The 12,702-nt window shown below is 36.6% G+C and overlaps 1 protein-coding gene across 1 annotated transcript; it reads right to left on the reverse strand.

Annotated features, from left to right (window-relative positions):
• Positions 1-6,330: 6,330 nt before the first annotated feature.
• VAD1 (GRAM domain family protein) lies at positions 6,331-12,349 on the reverse strand. The gene is made up of 18 exons (XM_079086937.1): positions 12,014-12,349; positions 11,830-11,883; positions 10,944-10,994; positions 10,605-10,670; positions 10,423-10,518; positions 10,182-10,283; positions 9,974-10,074; positions 9,628-9,812; positions 9,194-9,234; positions 9,010-9,097; positions 8,845-8,931; positions 8,687-8,741; positions 8,492-8,558; positions 8,329-8,419; positions 8,185-8,246; positions 7,946-7,985; positions 6,931-7,196; positions 6,331-6,819 (listed from the first exon to the last, which is right to left on the reverse strand). The coding sequence occupies exons 1-18, from the start codon at positions 12,215-12,217 to the stop codon at positions 6,580-6,582; spliced, it is 1,896 nt and encodes a 631-aa protein (XP_078943063.1). The 5' UTR covers positions 12,218-12,349; the 3' UTR covers positions 6,331-6,579.
• Positions 12,350-12,702: the final 353 nt, after the last annotated feature.

Below are 12,702 nucleotides of genomic sequence, written 5' to 3' on the forward strand. Positions count from 1 at the left end.
TGGAAAGCATCAAGAAAGCTCAGGAAGAAGCTTCAGAGAAAAATAACTGAAAGGAAGAGTGTTTGGGCAAAACGCTGGTGTTCGGTACGAATAATCAAGGATTGAAGTTATTACAAGATAGGATTTGTGTACCTAAGACGGGAGGAATAAGAGATCTTCTGATGGAAGAAGCTCACAATACCATGTACTCGATTCATCCCGGCAGCACAAAAATGTATAGGGATCTAAAACCCTATTACTGATGGCCGACGATGAAGCTCGATGTTGCAAAGTATGTGGCCGAGTGTGTGACATGTACGAGAGTTAAGGCACAACATCAGAAACTGTATGGGAGTTTAGAACCTTTACCTGTACCCATGGGTAAATGGGAAGACATTACCATGGATTTTGTCACTAAACTGCCCAGAACAAAGGACGGTCACGACATGATTTGGGTCGTCGTTGATCATTTCACTAAAAGTGCACACTTCATAGCAGCCAATGAAATATGGTCTATGGATAAGCTTGCAAATGCTTACGTGAAGGAAGTAGTAAGACTTCACAGTGTTCCTTTAACGATAGTATCAGACCGTGATAGCCGATTCACGTCAAGGTTTTGGAGGAGTCTACAAGAGGAATTGGGTACAAAGTTGTGTTTAAGTACAGCCTACCATCCGCAGACCGACGGTCAGAGCGAAAGAACAATTCAAACACTGGAGGATATGCTAAGAGTGTGTACCTTGGAATTCCAAGGTAACTGGGATGAGAATTTACCCTTGGTAGAATTTTCCTACAATAATAGTTTCCACTCGAGCATCAAGATGGCACCTTATCAAGCTTTGTACGGACAGAAATGTCGTACGCCGTCATGTTGGCTTGAAGCTGGAGAAAAGCAGTTTATGGTCCCCGAGATAGTCCATCAGACTGCTGAAAAGCTAAAGGTGATTAGAGAAAGGATGTTAGCAGCTCAGGATCGTCAAAAGAGCTACGCTGACAAGAAGAGACGACCAGTGACATTCGAATTTGGAGATTCGGTTTTTCTTACAGTCTCACCATGGAAGGGACTTATAAGATTTGGGAAAAGAGAAAAGTTGAGTCCAAGATTCATTGGTCTGTTCAAAGTTCTTCAGAGGATTGGGAACCAAGCTTACAAGCTAGAACTACCAGAAGAACTAGATGCTATTCATAACACATTCCATGTGTGTTATTTGAGGAAGTTCACGGGAGAAGTTCCCGACATAATTCCAATTTCTGAGTTAAGGATGGATGAAAATAAGAGGCTAATTGAAGAACCGGAGGCGATTGTTGATCGTAAGACTAAGAAGTTGTGACGCAAGACGGTCGACTTAGTGCTTGTGTGATGGAAACATTCGAATGGGCCAAATCCCACCTAGGAAACGGAGAGTGACATGATGAGTCGCTATCCGCATTTGTTTCCTGATGCATGATTCTGCGACGGAATCATCCTAAGGGGGAGAGAATTGTAATGCCTGTGTTTCAAGGCTAATCATTGATGCGATGATGTAATAGTCTAGGTCAACCGTTGTAACCTATTTTAAAGTAATAAAGATGAATTACTTTAATATTATGTGACTATTGTGCTTTATACTGGTTGATAAAGATATAATAAATTAAAAATGAAAATAAGAATCGAAAATTAAATGTTAGATAAACCCGATATCTATGAAGAAAGTTGTAGTGGTCGTGACAAAGATTCCAAATATATAAATAACGCCGAAAACCGAGTTATAACGAAAAAGTTATGACTTGTCGAAGTTTCGCGACAAAACCAGCATGACATCGGGAATCGTAAAAAGTGAGTTTACGATAAAGTACTTTCTAGCCTTGGGGGTCTAAAGGAAATTTGTAGATTACTTCTCCACCTACACGTGGATATAAAGAACGTCAAAAACGGAACTCGTATGCAAAAGTTATAACCTTCCGAAGATACAGTTGTCTAAGAGCACGACACGTGTTAGAAACCCTATTCTGACTGGACTCACGACGTGAGCATGGATTCTCACGACTTGAGGAGTCAAATGGTCACTTTTCAAGCCTAGAATGCAGATGGCAAGTCTACGGAGTGATAGGTCAAAAACTCACAATGTGAGCATGGATTCTCACGACGTGAGGAGTCAAATGGTCACTTTTCAAGCCTAGAATGCAGATGACAAGTCTACGGAGTGATAGGTCAAAAGCTCACGACGTGAGCATGGATTCTCACGGCGTGAGAGAGCCGAAAACTGCCTATAAATAGCAACTTCGACCATTTCATTCCTTACACCTTTCTTTCACTCTCTACTCTCTCTCTAGCCTTCCAAAACACCCCCGAAGCCTAGGAAACCTCCCTAGAACTAGAAGAAAGCCCCGGAGCACCCGCAGGCTCCAAGAAAAAGAGTTTTTTGGTTTGAAACTCTGCCCGCGCAGAGCCCGGTTTTCAAGCAAACCTCCCAGTTTCATCAAAGAAGATTATTTTAAGAAGCGAAGTGTTGTCCGAATCACCCCCTTATCAAGTGAGTGTATAGTCACTTTCATCTTACACGTAGATATGAAGTATTTTATATAAATTACATGCTATGTGTATATATATTATTTGTTTACTTGAGATATATGCTGGATGAAAGATCTGAACCTTTTTCTTTTCAGATCTGAACTTTTTCCTTCAAATATAAACTTTTTTTTTTCAGATCTAAACTTTTTCTTCCATATCTGAACTTTTTCCTTCAGATCTAAACTTTTCAAATCTAACCCTTATATATGAATAATTTATACTTGAGATCTATGTTGTATGAAAGATTTAAACTTCGTTTTCAAATCTGAACTGTATATGTATTTTATATCTACAAATATGTTGGGTAAAACATGGGTAGATGAAATAGCTGGTGTGTGATGAAATAAAATGATGAGCGGCATCAGTGTTGACGATGATCCAGTCATCTAGTGGAGTATGGATGACGACCACAGTCTTTTCTAGGAAGTCCAGTGGAAAGCTACCAGGCTAGCAGGCTCGCAACCTGTAGGTGTTTGTGAACGATGTGTTCACCGGTGTACTCCATCCCCCTCATGGTTGCCTTACGGACCTATATGGCTGAGGAATCCCCTTAGCAGTAGTGTCCATCCCAATGAAATTCCTTAGGATAGGTCCCTTATAATAGATGCTTTAGGGACGTAAAGTGAGGATAGCGGGAACGGGTAATCGGGTTGAATGATTGTTGAAAATAATAAACTTATTTATTGTGGGTTGAAAACCCTATATGCTCACCAGGCTCCCCAGCCTGACCCACTCTGTTTCTTGTATTACAGGTAGTGGCAAAAGCATAGTTGGATGACCTGACGAGAGTTTATGGATTTATAGGCCAGTATAAAATAAATAGAATGTTGTAAGGCCTATATTGTTTTGAGGTCAATTTTGTTTTATGGCCTATGATGTTTTTTTTTATGCTTTTGATCTGTATTGACGATGACATCCCGAGTTTTGTAATGTAATGAAAATACATATCTTTAAGAAATGCTTTGATAAATTTTTATCATATTTTGTTTTGGGAACAAATTCCGCAACACTTTTCTTTGAAAGATTACTCTGATTTAATTATAAAAGCATAAACGAAATCGGTCTTTTCTGGCCGTAAAAATGGGGATGTCACAAACGAGTCCCCGGAGAAGCAAAGTTCTCAAAGAAAAACATGACAACCTTAGGCTACATCAAGCTTTGATCCCGCCTATATTCCCAAGAAGGAACATAAATAGGACTAGCTTGGTGCGACGCATTGATCTCACGAGGCGGATTGTTCATATTCAATTGAGACACATATGATAAGGGACAGTTAACACCGAGGCTGCTAGCGAAATCACGAAAAACATTGGTTCCAAGGAACGATACCTCTTGGGAACTCTACCACTAATACCTTCTCCGCCTGATAGAACAGCTGCCAGAGCAGCAGAGGCAGCAAAATCCTTGTCTCTCTTACACCAGATTAAGGGTTGTTCGCCACTTCCATCCTCACCATCACCATCAACATTAATCACAGGCCTAGTGGCAACAGGGAAAGTATGACCATCGTTCGTGCCATCATAAGAATCACGAACCCTGATCGAAGACTCAGAACTCTCCTCCTCATCACCGTGAGAATTACTGCCATTACTACCACTATAGATAAAGCTATCATCAAGAATTGGGAGGTCAAAATCCTCCGAGCCGAGATCCCGTGCAACAATTTTACCCTCAACAAAATCAAATAACAAGAAAGACAGTTGAGTTCCATCTACATGAGACGAGCATTGAGTCAATACATATAAAAAAGCAAGAATACAAAAACATCTTGTGAAGAAACCTGCACCACGAACGACTAATGTCGGAACAACGTCAAGATGCAACCAATATGGACTCATAGCAACTTGCCCCAACACAGCCTCAGGGAATTTATTCATGGTCACATTCAAAAGAGAGATCTTGTCTATGTCCTGGCTTAAATCACTAGTTCTAGCGGGTTTTTGGACATCAATGGTCCCAGGAAGGTGAAATTCGTTCCGATAACGAAAGCATGAAGCGTTTAACCAGATAAATTCGTTCTTAGAATTTTTTATAGAATCCAGAAGACCCTCGATAAAACTACATCCCATTGAGCGAAAATTATACCAAGCCCCATTACTACAAATGAGGAAGAAGTATTGGAAAGAGACATCAGTATGAACAACCAAGGAGGCATGGCAGAGGAGTTCAAAGCAGATGATTTTTGAAATCGAATTGGGTTGCAGTTGACAAGTATGAATCTTGTATGTCTCAATAATTGAACCAAAGAGCGCCGATGGGGGAACTCGCAGACCGGCTTCAAAATAGTAAAGATAAAAACAGTGTTGTAAAACCCGCCGAGTTGACTGATTACTCGGCCGAGCACTCCATACTCGGCCCCCTACCGAGGCGAGTTACAAAATTCGAGTACTCCCCGGTCGACCCCATACTGAAGCGAGCAGTGTTGTAAAACTTGGTCAACTCGATGATTAATATATATAATATACTTAATGATTTATTATTTAACACACACCCACATATAGTTAGTACTACCTATTTATCTAAAAAATTTAGTAATTATTCACGAAGTGATACCATTGTGTGTTTTTCAGGTTTTGTGTATGCACATGTATCTAATTTTGTTATATATTTCAATAAAATTATAATTTTAACTTATGATTTTGACATATATAATTTCCCTAAAAATATTTATACATGAATTACCGAATTCGAGTACTCCCCGAGTACTCCTGAGTACTCCCGAGTACTCGCTACTCAGTAGTCGGCTGAACAGGTACCGAGTAGCGATTTCTACAACCTTGGATAAAAACCAACCTTACTTGGTGGAGGGCGATCGATGACGGCGTTCACAGCGGGGAGAACAAAACCATCCTCTTCGACAAGATGATACTTGACAGTAACCTGGTCGAGCCGCTCATGGCTGACGGTCGAATGAACAACGTGCATCATCAAACAAGACATTCTTTCGCAAAATGTACGAGGATTCAGGAAGAAGAAATGGCGAAAGGAATACGGAAGATCAAGAGAGAAGAATAAAAGGACGCAACTGACAAAGATTTGACAAGCATTTATGAAATAGAAAGCGAAAAGCCAACTGCTACCAGCAGTAGTTCAAGTGCCTATAAGCCTACGATCAGGGCGCGTGGACAAACAAAGAGTCGTTAACTGGGCTGAGTAATAAAGCAAGTAAAAATAACTCACTTAAGCCCAATTATTATACATCGGCAACGCTTTATAACAATTAGTTTGAGGGGCTTAATGGGGTAAGGGTACCAGTCCACATAAAACCAAGTCAGCAACCAAACCTGCCTGTCCAAGACACAAGCACATACCTAAATGCCGAACACTAGAGCAAGAATCACTTTATCATCGTACACACACTATAAAGCATCTCCAAGAAACACGGAAAAAATGAGACTATTTTAACAGAAAAAAAATGCTCATCATTGCAACCTGAAGATTAATGCAAAACCCAAAAGAAGAAGCTATAAGAACTAGTCCAAACCCTGCTATAAAAATGAACCTTCACTGAAAGCAGGAAATTGGAAATCATCTAGCAACGTACATACATTTAAAACACCAAATATGACTCCTAACTTAAGCATCGGAAAGCAATACCTGGGGTCCGCCCTCGGTATGGCTTTTTAACCTAATTTGTCACATACCATTCAACGTGCTACTTGGACTACTCATTGGAAGAAGCTCTAAGAGGGACCACCACAAGCATCCAAGTCGCCACATAGCAACAGATTTCATGTAACAGTGTGCAAAAACAAGAAAACTCTGAAATTTAATATGCCACAATCAAACCAACACATTACTTTTGCTGAATTTATTCTCATTCCACATTCTAACAAATTTAGACCTACACCCCTATATACACATTCATACTTACCAAAACTCAAGGGGTGCGCAACTTCAACGCCCAAATTTATAACCAATACAACATCAAACTATACATTTTCCTTCAATTCCATACAAATTTCATCACCTCACATCACATATCGACTTTTAACTTGAAAAAAAAAAAAGGAGAATTCACACAAACATTGCTCATATTCATATTTTTTTTAATTCTTATGAAGCATTAACTTTTTGAGTTGAACATTTAACATATCATGTTCGTGTCTCATTTTTTGTAGCAATGTTTCAACGATTAGCATCTCCTCTTTGAGATGGTCAATCTGTTTGTTTAGTAAATTGACCGTTTCGCCCCTTCTGTCTATGCGTGTGTTGCTGTTGCTCATCCAACTTGTGTCGGAAACTACTTGGACGGTTTGTGGTCTTAGTAGCAGCACCACGATGCTTATCTGTAAAAAACCAAAACCAAAAACAAAATGAATGATAATTGCAAAAAGACCTTATTGCCCCTCATCAAGCCACATATGAAAAGGACCAAACTACCCTTAACAGTATCAAACCTGCATGAGAAGGATGACCACAGCCATGAGTATAACAACAAAGGAAGGGACATGATTCTGAGACTTGAAAGATGCAAACAGCGTCGGAATGGAATCTCTTAAATTCGATGCAGTCCCAGAAGAACCACTGCTGCTGACCTGGCGCTTCACTTCCTGGGACACTGGAACAGTCTGAGTCATCATCGTTATGTCCCCCTGCTGACCTGGCGCTTCAGAACGTTCCGGAACCTGTGTTTCTTCTACGTTTACAGCAGCAATCAAGTTGGCTACAAAGAAGAACAAATTTGTTTATTATAGCATCCTACTATTTACTATTTAATATTTAACTATTTACAACTGGGTTAATCTCATAAAAGACCTTATATTTTTATGTTTTTCTGGATTAAATCTCAACTTTATTTTTTCACTAAAAAAGACCTTGCATATTTTCATTTTTTCCGATCTGGCCCTTTTAGTTAATCTCATAAAAGCCTTTATATTTTGTGTTTTTTCGGGATTAAACCTCAAATTTATTTCTTGCCTGAAAAAGACCTTGTATTTTTCATTTTTTCCAATCTGGCCCTTTTAGTCATTTTTTTCCAAAAAAATTGTAAAATGTGAGGGTTTTTTCGAGAAAAACTAAAAAATTCGAGGGTTTATTTGGAAACATTTGGAAGGTTGAGGTTTTTTTCCGAAAAATACAAAGTTGAGGGCTTTTTCAGGTAAAATGAAAAAATACATGGTCTTTTTCAGGCAAGAAATAAAGTTTAGGTTTAATCCGGAAAAAAAACACAAAATATAAGGTCTTTTATGAGATTAACCCTTATTTTCCGAAAAAACTTGTAAAAATTTAGGGTTTTTTTCGGAAAAAAAAACTAACAATTGAGGATTTTTTAGGGGAACAGTTTGAAGTTTGAGGGTTTTTTTCGGAAAAAAATACAAGGTTTTTTTCACAGTTGAGGTTTAATCGGAAAAAAAAACACAAAATATAAGGTGTTTTTATGAGATAAACCCTTTACTATTTAGTAGAAGTTACCTTCTTTCTCAATGTTCTTCTGTTTCAGTAACACATGTGCCTGAAAGAAAATTATACATTAACTTGCTTATTATAGTATCCTACTTTCATTTCTTTCTATTATAACATTCTACTTTTTTTCTTTTTCAAGGCGTTGTACTTGGAAAATTATAGTTTATGACTTTTATTCAAAGTAAAATGCTATAAAACAATGAAATGAATTTTTTTAAAGGAAATGGAAAAATAAGGAATGAAGATACAAGTTCTATCCATGCTGCAAAAGTATCTCTGCACTCTTCAATAGTAGCCTGCACTATTTTCCCTGAAAATTATAAATTCACTAATTATTTCACTACATGACAATAAAATTTAAAGCTTATAAAGTTTAAAGCAAGCTATGAAACCTTTCCACATGGTTTTCTTAGAGAATGCGACATTCACATACACCCTTAATCTGCAACTATTATTTGAATCTGCTACCACCTCCCATAGCCCCTATAAGCATATCAAATAAAGTGAAAGAAATAGCAAAAATATGCCTTTCAATTTTATTCTTATTATTCATACCTCTACACAAAAGTAGTCTCCATAGGGAACATCATTGATCACTTGTGATGTCTTCACAACCAAATGACTGATAAAATTAAACACGGAAAAAAAAAATTTAAATCATGCAACAAATCTGGAAACAAAAACGTTAGCTGAAAATTAACAGAAGGACATTAAGCAAATGTTGAATCCATATTTAAAAATGCAGTTTACCTGTTCTTGTAAACTCGAAAGTTTTGTACTTCGTTGCAAGAACCAAATCTTGCACCTAAACAAAATCATTAAAACAAAAGCAATATGATATTAAAAATGTACAAGCCAATTATTTTATATATAATATATAATTATGACTATTCAATATTGATTCATACCAAAATAAATTTTGATTGGATGCTGAAACGATACTTCACGAGCATAACCAAGTTGATCATGGGGTTTCCATGATGTGCACTTAAGATCTGGAAACCAAAAAAGATATTGATATAAAAATAAAATTCAAAATTTCACATTTATTTAATATCAGTTTCAAAGTACACCTTTATCTCCACATTTATTGTGATATGATTCAAGGAAAGGGAGGGCCTCATCTGAGAAAAATAGACTAAAGAACTCATCCACTTTTATCTGCATAAGAGATAAAAGAAATTATTATAACAACTTTTTATAAACAGAAGTGAGAAATTGTATTTTTTTATTTTTTATTCTTTTAAATAATGCTACCGGAAATGTAGATTCTGCAGCCAGTGTATAACCCTCAGGGACTGCAAAGACAAAAAAAATATATTTTAAAAGACTGCAAGATTGTTATAACATAATTTATTGAAACAAATGTATAGTTTCTAGGATATTTAAACAAAAGAAATAGCAATGTACTTTTATTTATTTGTTTATTACTTTATTTAGCATCCTACTTTCATTTCCTACTATTACAGTATTTTACTTTGAAAAAATCTGCCTAATTATAGCATTGTCATCCAAAAACAGCAATTTTCACTGCTAAAAATGGAAAGATTTTTCAATGTCAATGCCCTAATAACAAATAATTGGAAGTACAATGCGATTATTTGCATAGAATTTTCAAAGTAAAATACTTAAATATGGAAGAAAATAAGTAACAGAAAGAAAATAAAGTAGGTCATTTATAAAAGGCTAACCAATTGGTGCATCTGAATCCCCAACTTCCCATGCTAAAGATTTCCCAGAAGATGAACAATCAGTATTTTGAACAACAATGGTGTCATCATCTACAGCATCTTCAACTCTTGAAGATCTCAATGACACGTCAGCTTCACTGCCAGGTGTACGGTTGGGATCTTCTGGTGTATTGTCACCTGTGCTTCTGTTTCACATGAGGTTGACTAATCAATATAACTATTAAACTAAAGGGAATTACAATGTTTTACAATGTTGCAATAGAAAGAAATGGAAGTAGGATTCTATAGATGAATAAAAGTATGTTGCTGTTTGATGCATTTAGCTAAAATTAAAAGAAAAACAAACCCGTTTGTAATTTCAAGATCATCCCCTAGAGGTCTAGCTTCATCTGAATCTTCAACCATAACAATTTCAGGCTCTTCATCAATCAGCCCGGATCTTGAAACCTGAAATCAATCAAAATAAGAAGATAAGAAGTATTGAAAACCAAAAAGTATCAAACATAATTATCAATTTATCATAATGTGTAAGTTGTGTTGAAGGTTTTAGAAACCTGTTGATCAGAAATAGCTTTACTTCCACTTCCATGTTCTAACCAACCATCACTAATGAGCTTAAAGGCTTCATCGCGTGACAAGAACGATGTAAAAAAGTACTGAAAATAAGGCAAGTGAAGATGTCAAGAAAAAAACAGAAATGTAGCTCATGTTATATTTCCAGAAAGATCCCTGAAAATACAGATAACTGTTGTTTAAGTTAAGATAAATATTAGAGAAGGATATAATCAATACTACCTTTTTTTCAGAAGCTGTTAATTCTATGGCAGTAGGGAATATTCCTGCAGTCTTTGCTCTTTTTACCTCTGTAATTTCATCAAAGTGAATTATTTTCTGCATTTGAACAGCCAACATTCCAATTAACTCAAATCATCAGATAGGAAAATGAAGGAAATAGTAACTCAGAGTTCAAGATATACCTTTGTCTCAAACCCAAATAGGTTTGAATAAAAGCATATGTGATGAAAAAACAGGTACATATGGCCCTACAATAAATCAAGTACTGATATCAGTTAGAAACAGAAAAATGTATACAACCATGTAAGAGCTTTTTAATTGGAGCAGAGGAAGCCAGGAGGGATATCTGAAATAGCAATCTCTAAGGTATTATGCCATCATTTATTACCAAAAATGGTCAAAATAGCAAGATCAGTATGGGAACTCGATACATGCAACAAATTGTAGGAGATAAAAACAGGCATCAAGATAAGAATAAAGCTTATAAACTCGACATTAAAGATTAAAGGGGTCAATCATACCTGAAGAATGAAATTCTCTTGCAATGCACAATTGAAATCTTGAATAAGGACCTAATACAACGAACAAAATAATTAAAGAAAGATGGGGAAAAGAATATACATTCTAAAGTTGAGAGAACTATAACACTCCAAATGTTCTTGCATTCTAGTCCAACAAAAAATGAGGGAGGCAAAGAAGACACGCATTAACCAAAACTCCACTAAATGGGGCCAAAATGCTCAAGATCAATATGAGATTCCTAAGCATTGCATACTTATCTTTTATAGAGCATGATTCATCAAACTACTCGCTCCTATGTGTAAACCTTCTATTCTTGATATCAACAAATCAATCATGTTCTCCAATCTTCCCTTTGAAGTCTCAATATATAACTTATCAAAACATTCCTCAAACGATTATACCAAAAGTTTAAGCTTCCATGTATATGTTGCCCTAGCATCAGTGTTTAGGCTACTGTTTTATTCTCATTAGCGTTTCATTGTTTAGTGCCGTATAATACAGCCTCTTCATAAGCCAATCATCTAAAAGTTGAGGCATCCCCAATAACCAGTTACTACTACTACTACTACTACATCTTACACCTGGGATTGTAAGATGTATCCAAGAAAAGTCATATTAACAATGGCAAAGAGTAGACAGATCACATCACCAAGAACCTAACATAACTTCCATCCAACCTGAATAACTTGATAATCAAGAACATGAAAATCTGAAACCCCTAACCTCCAAAACATGATGATCAAGAATATGTAAATTTAAAACCTCTGATCTCAAAGAAGTTAGAATCAAAGCAAAGAGATACGTTTCCTCCTTTTTTCGTATTGGTTCTCTGTTAGGTTAAAACATGACCAAATTTACTGAACTACTGAAAGTGAAGATGATTACTTCTTCAGGAGGAAGGCGAAACAGTTGTCGATATTCTTCGCTCCTCAACGACGGCTGAAACAAATCAACAAACAATTTAAATATACAAATTCAAGAAATTAAAAAAAAAAAAATCACAATCAGTCAAATAGTCAACTTGATCTTCAATTTCGAATCCAAATTTCACAACGAAGCTTAATCGCACCTGAAATTCGAGTTGTCTGGAAGGTGAATATGAGGATTTGGAGTTATCAGCCAGATCTGCCGGAGAGGCAGATGAGGAACCATTTACTGCCGACAAAGGTTCGGTGACGGCAGCAGCATCGGTTAAATTCGTCGTAGGTGATTTATCCATGGATTGTGATGGAGGTGCGATGTTGTCGCTGGAGGAGGTCGTCGCCACCGCCATGGAACGGAAGTTATAACGGAAGAATCACCGTGAAATGACGTGTCCCGGCGGCGATGGTTAGTCACTGGATGATGAACCACGTGGGTTTTTCACTTGGGAGTTGACGTTGGAAGACGGGAAAAGAAAGCGTAGGCAATTCGCCACTATACAAGTGAAGCTAACGATCTTTCCTTTTCCAGAGCTTAAATTCGTAGGTACAGATTAATGTACAGGTTTTAATTCGTGATTTACAGTTTCATAAAGCTATATCACTCTGGATTTATAAATTTCTCCGTGGAAAATAATAATAATAACGTTTACGCGTCTTTCCATGATCTCGTTATATTCTTTTGGGCAATTGGGCAATATCGAAAAGCATTGTGTATATGTTATAATCGCAAAAATATAACATAAAGTATATAGTAATACCAAATTTTTGTAAACACTTTTTTAAAGAATTTAACAAATATATTTTGAAATTGGGTTGTTGTATATTGGACATTTTT

Source organism: Lactuca virosa, chromosome 3, assembly GCF_052849685.1.
Source record: "Lactuca virosa cultivar CGN04683 chromosome 3, Lactuca_virosa_CGN04683_v6, whole genome shotgun sequence".
Classification (NCBI taxonomy): Eukaryota; Viridiplantae; Streptophyta; class Magnoliopsida; order Asterales; family Asteraceae; genus Lactuca; species Lactuca virosa.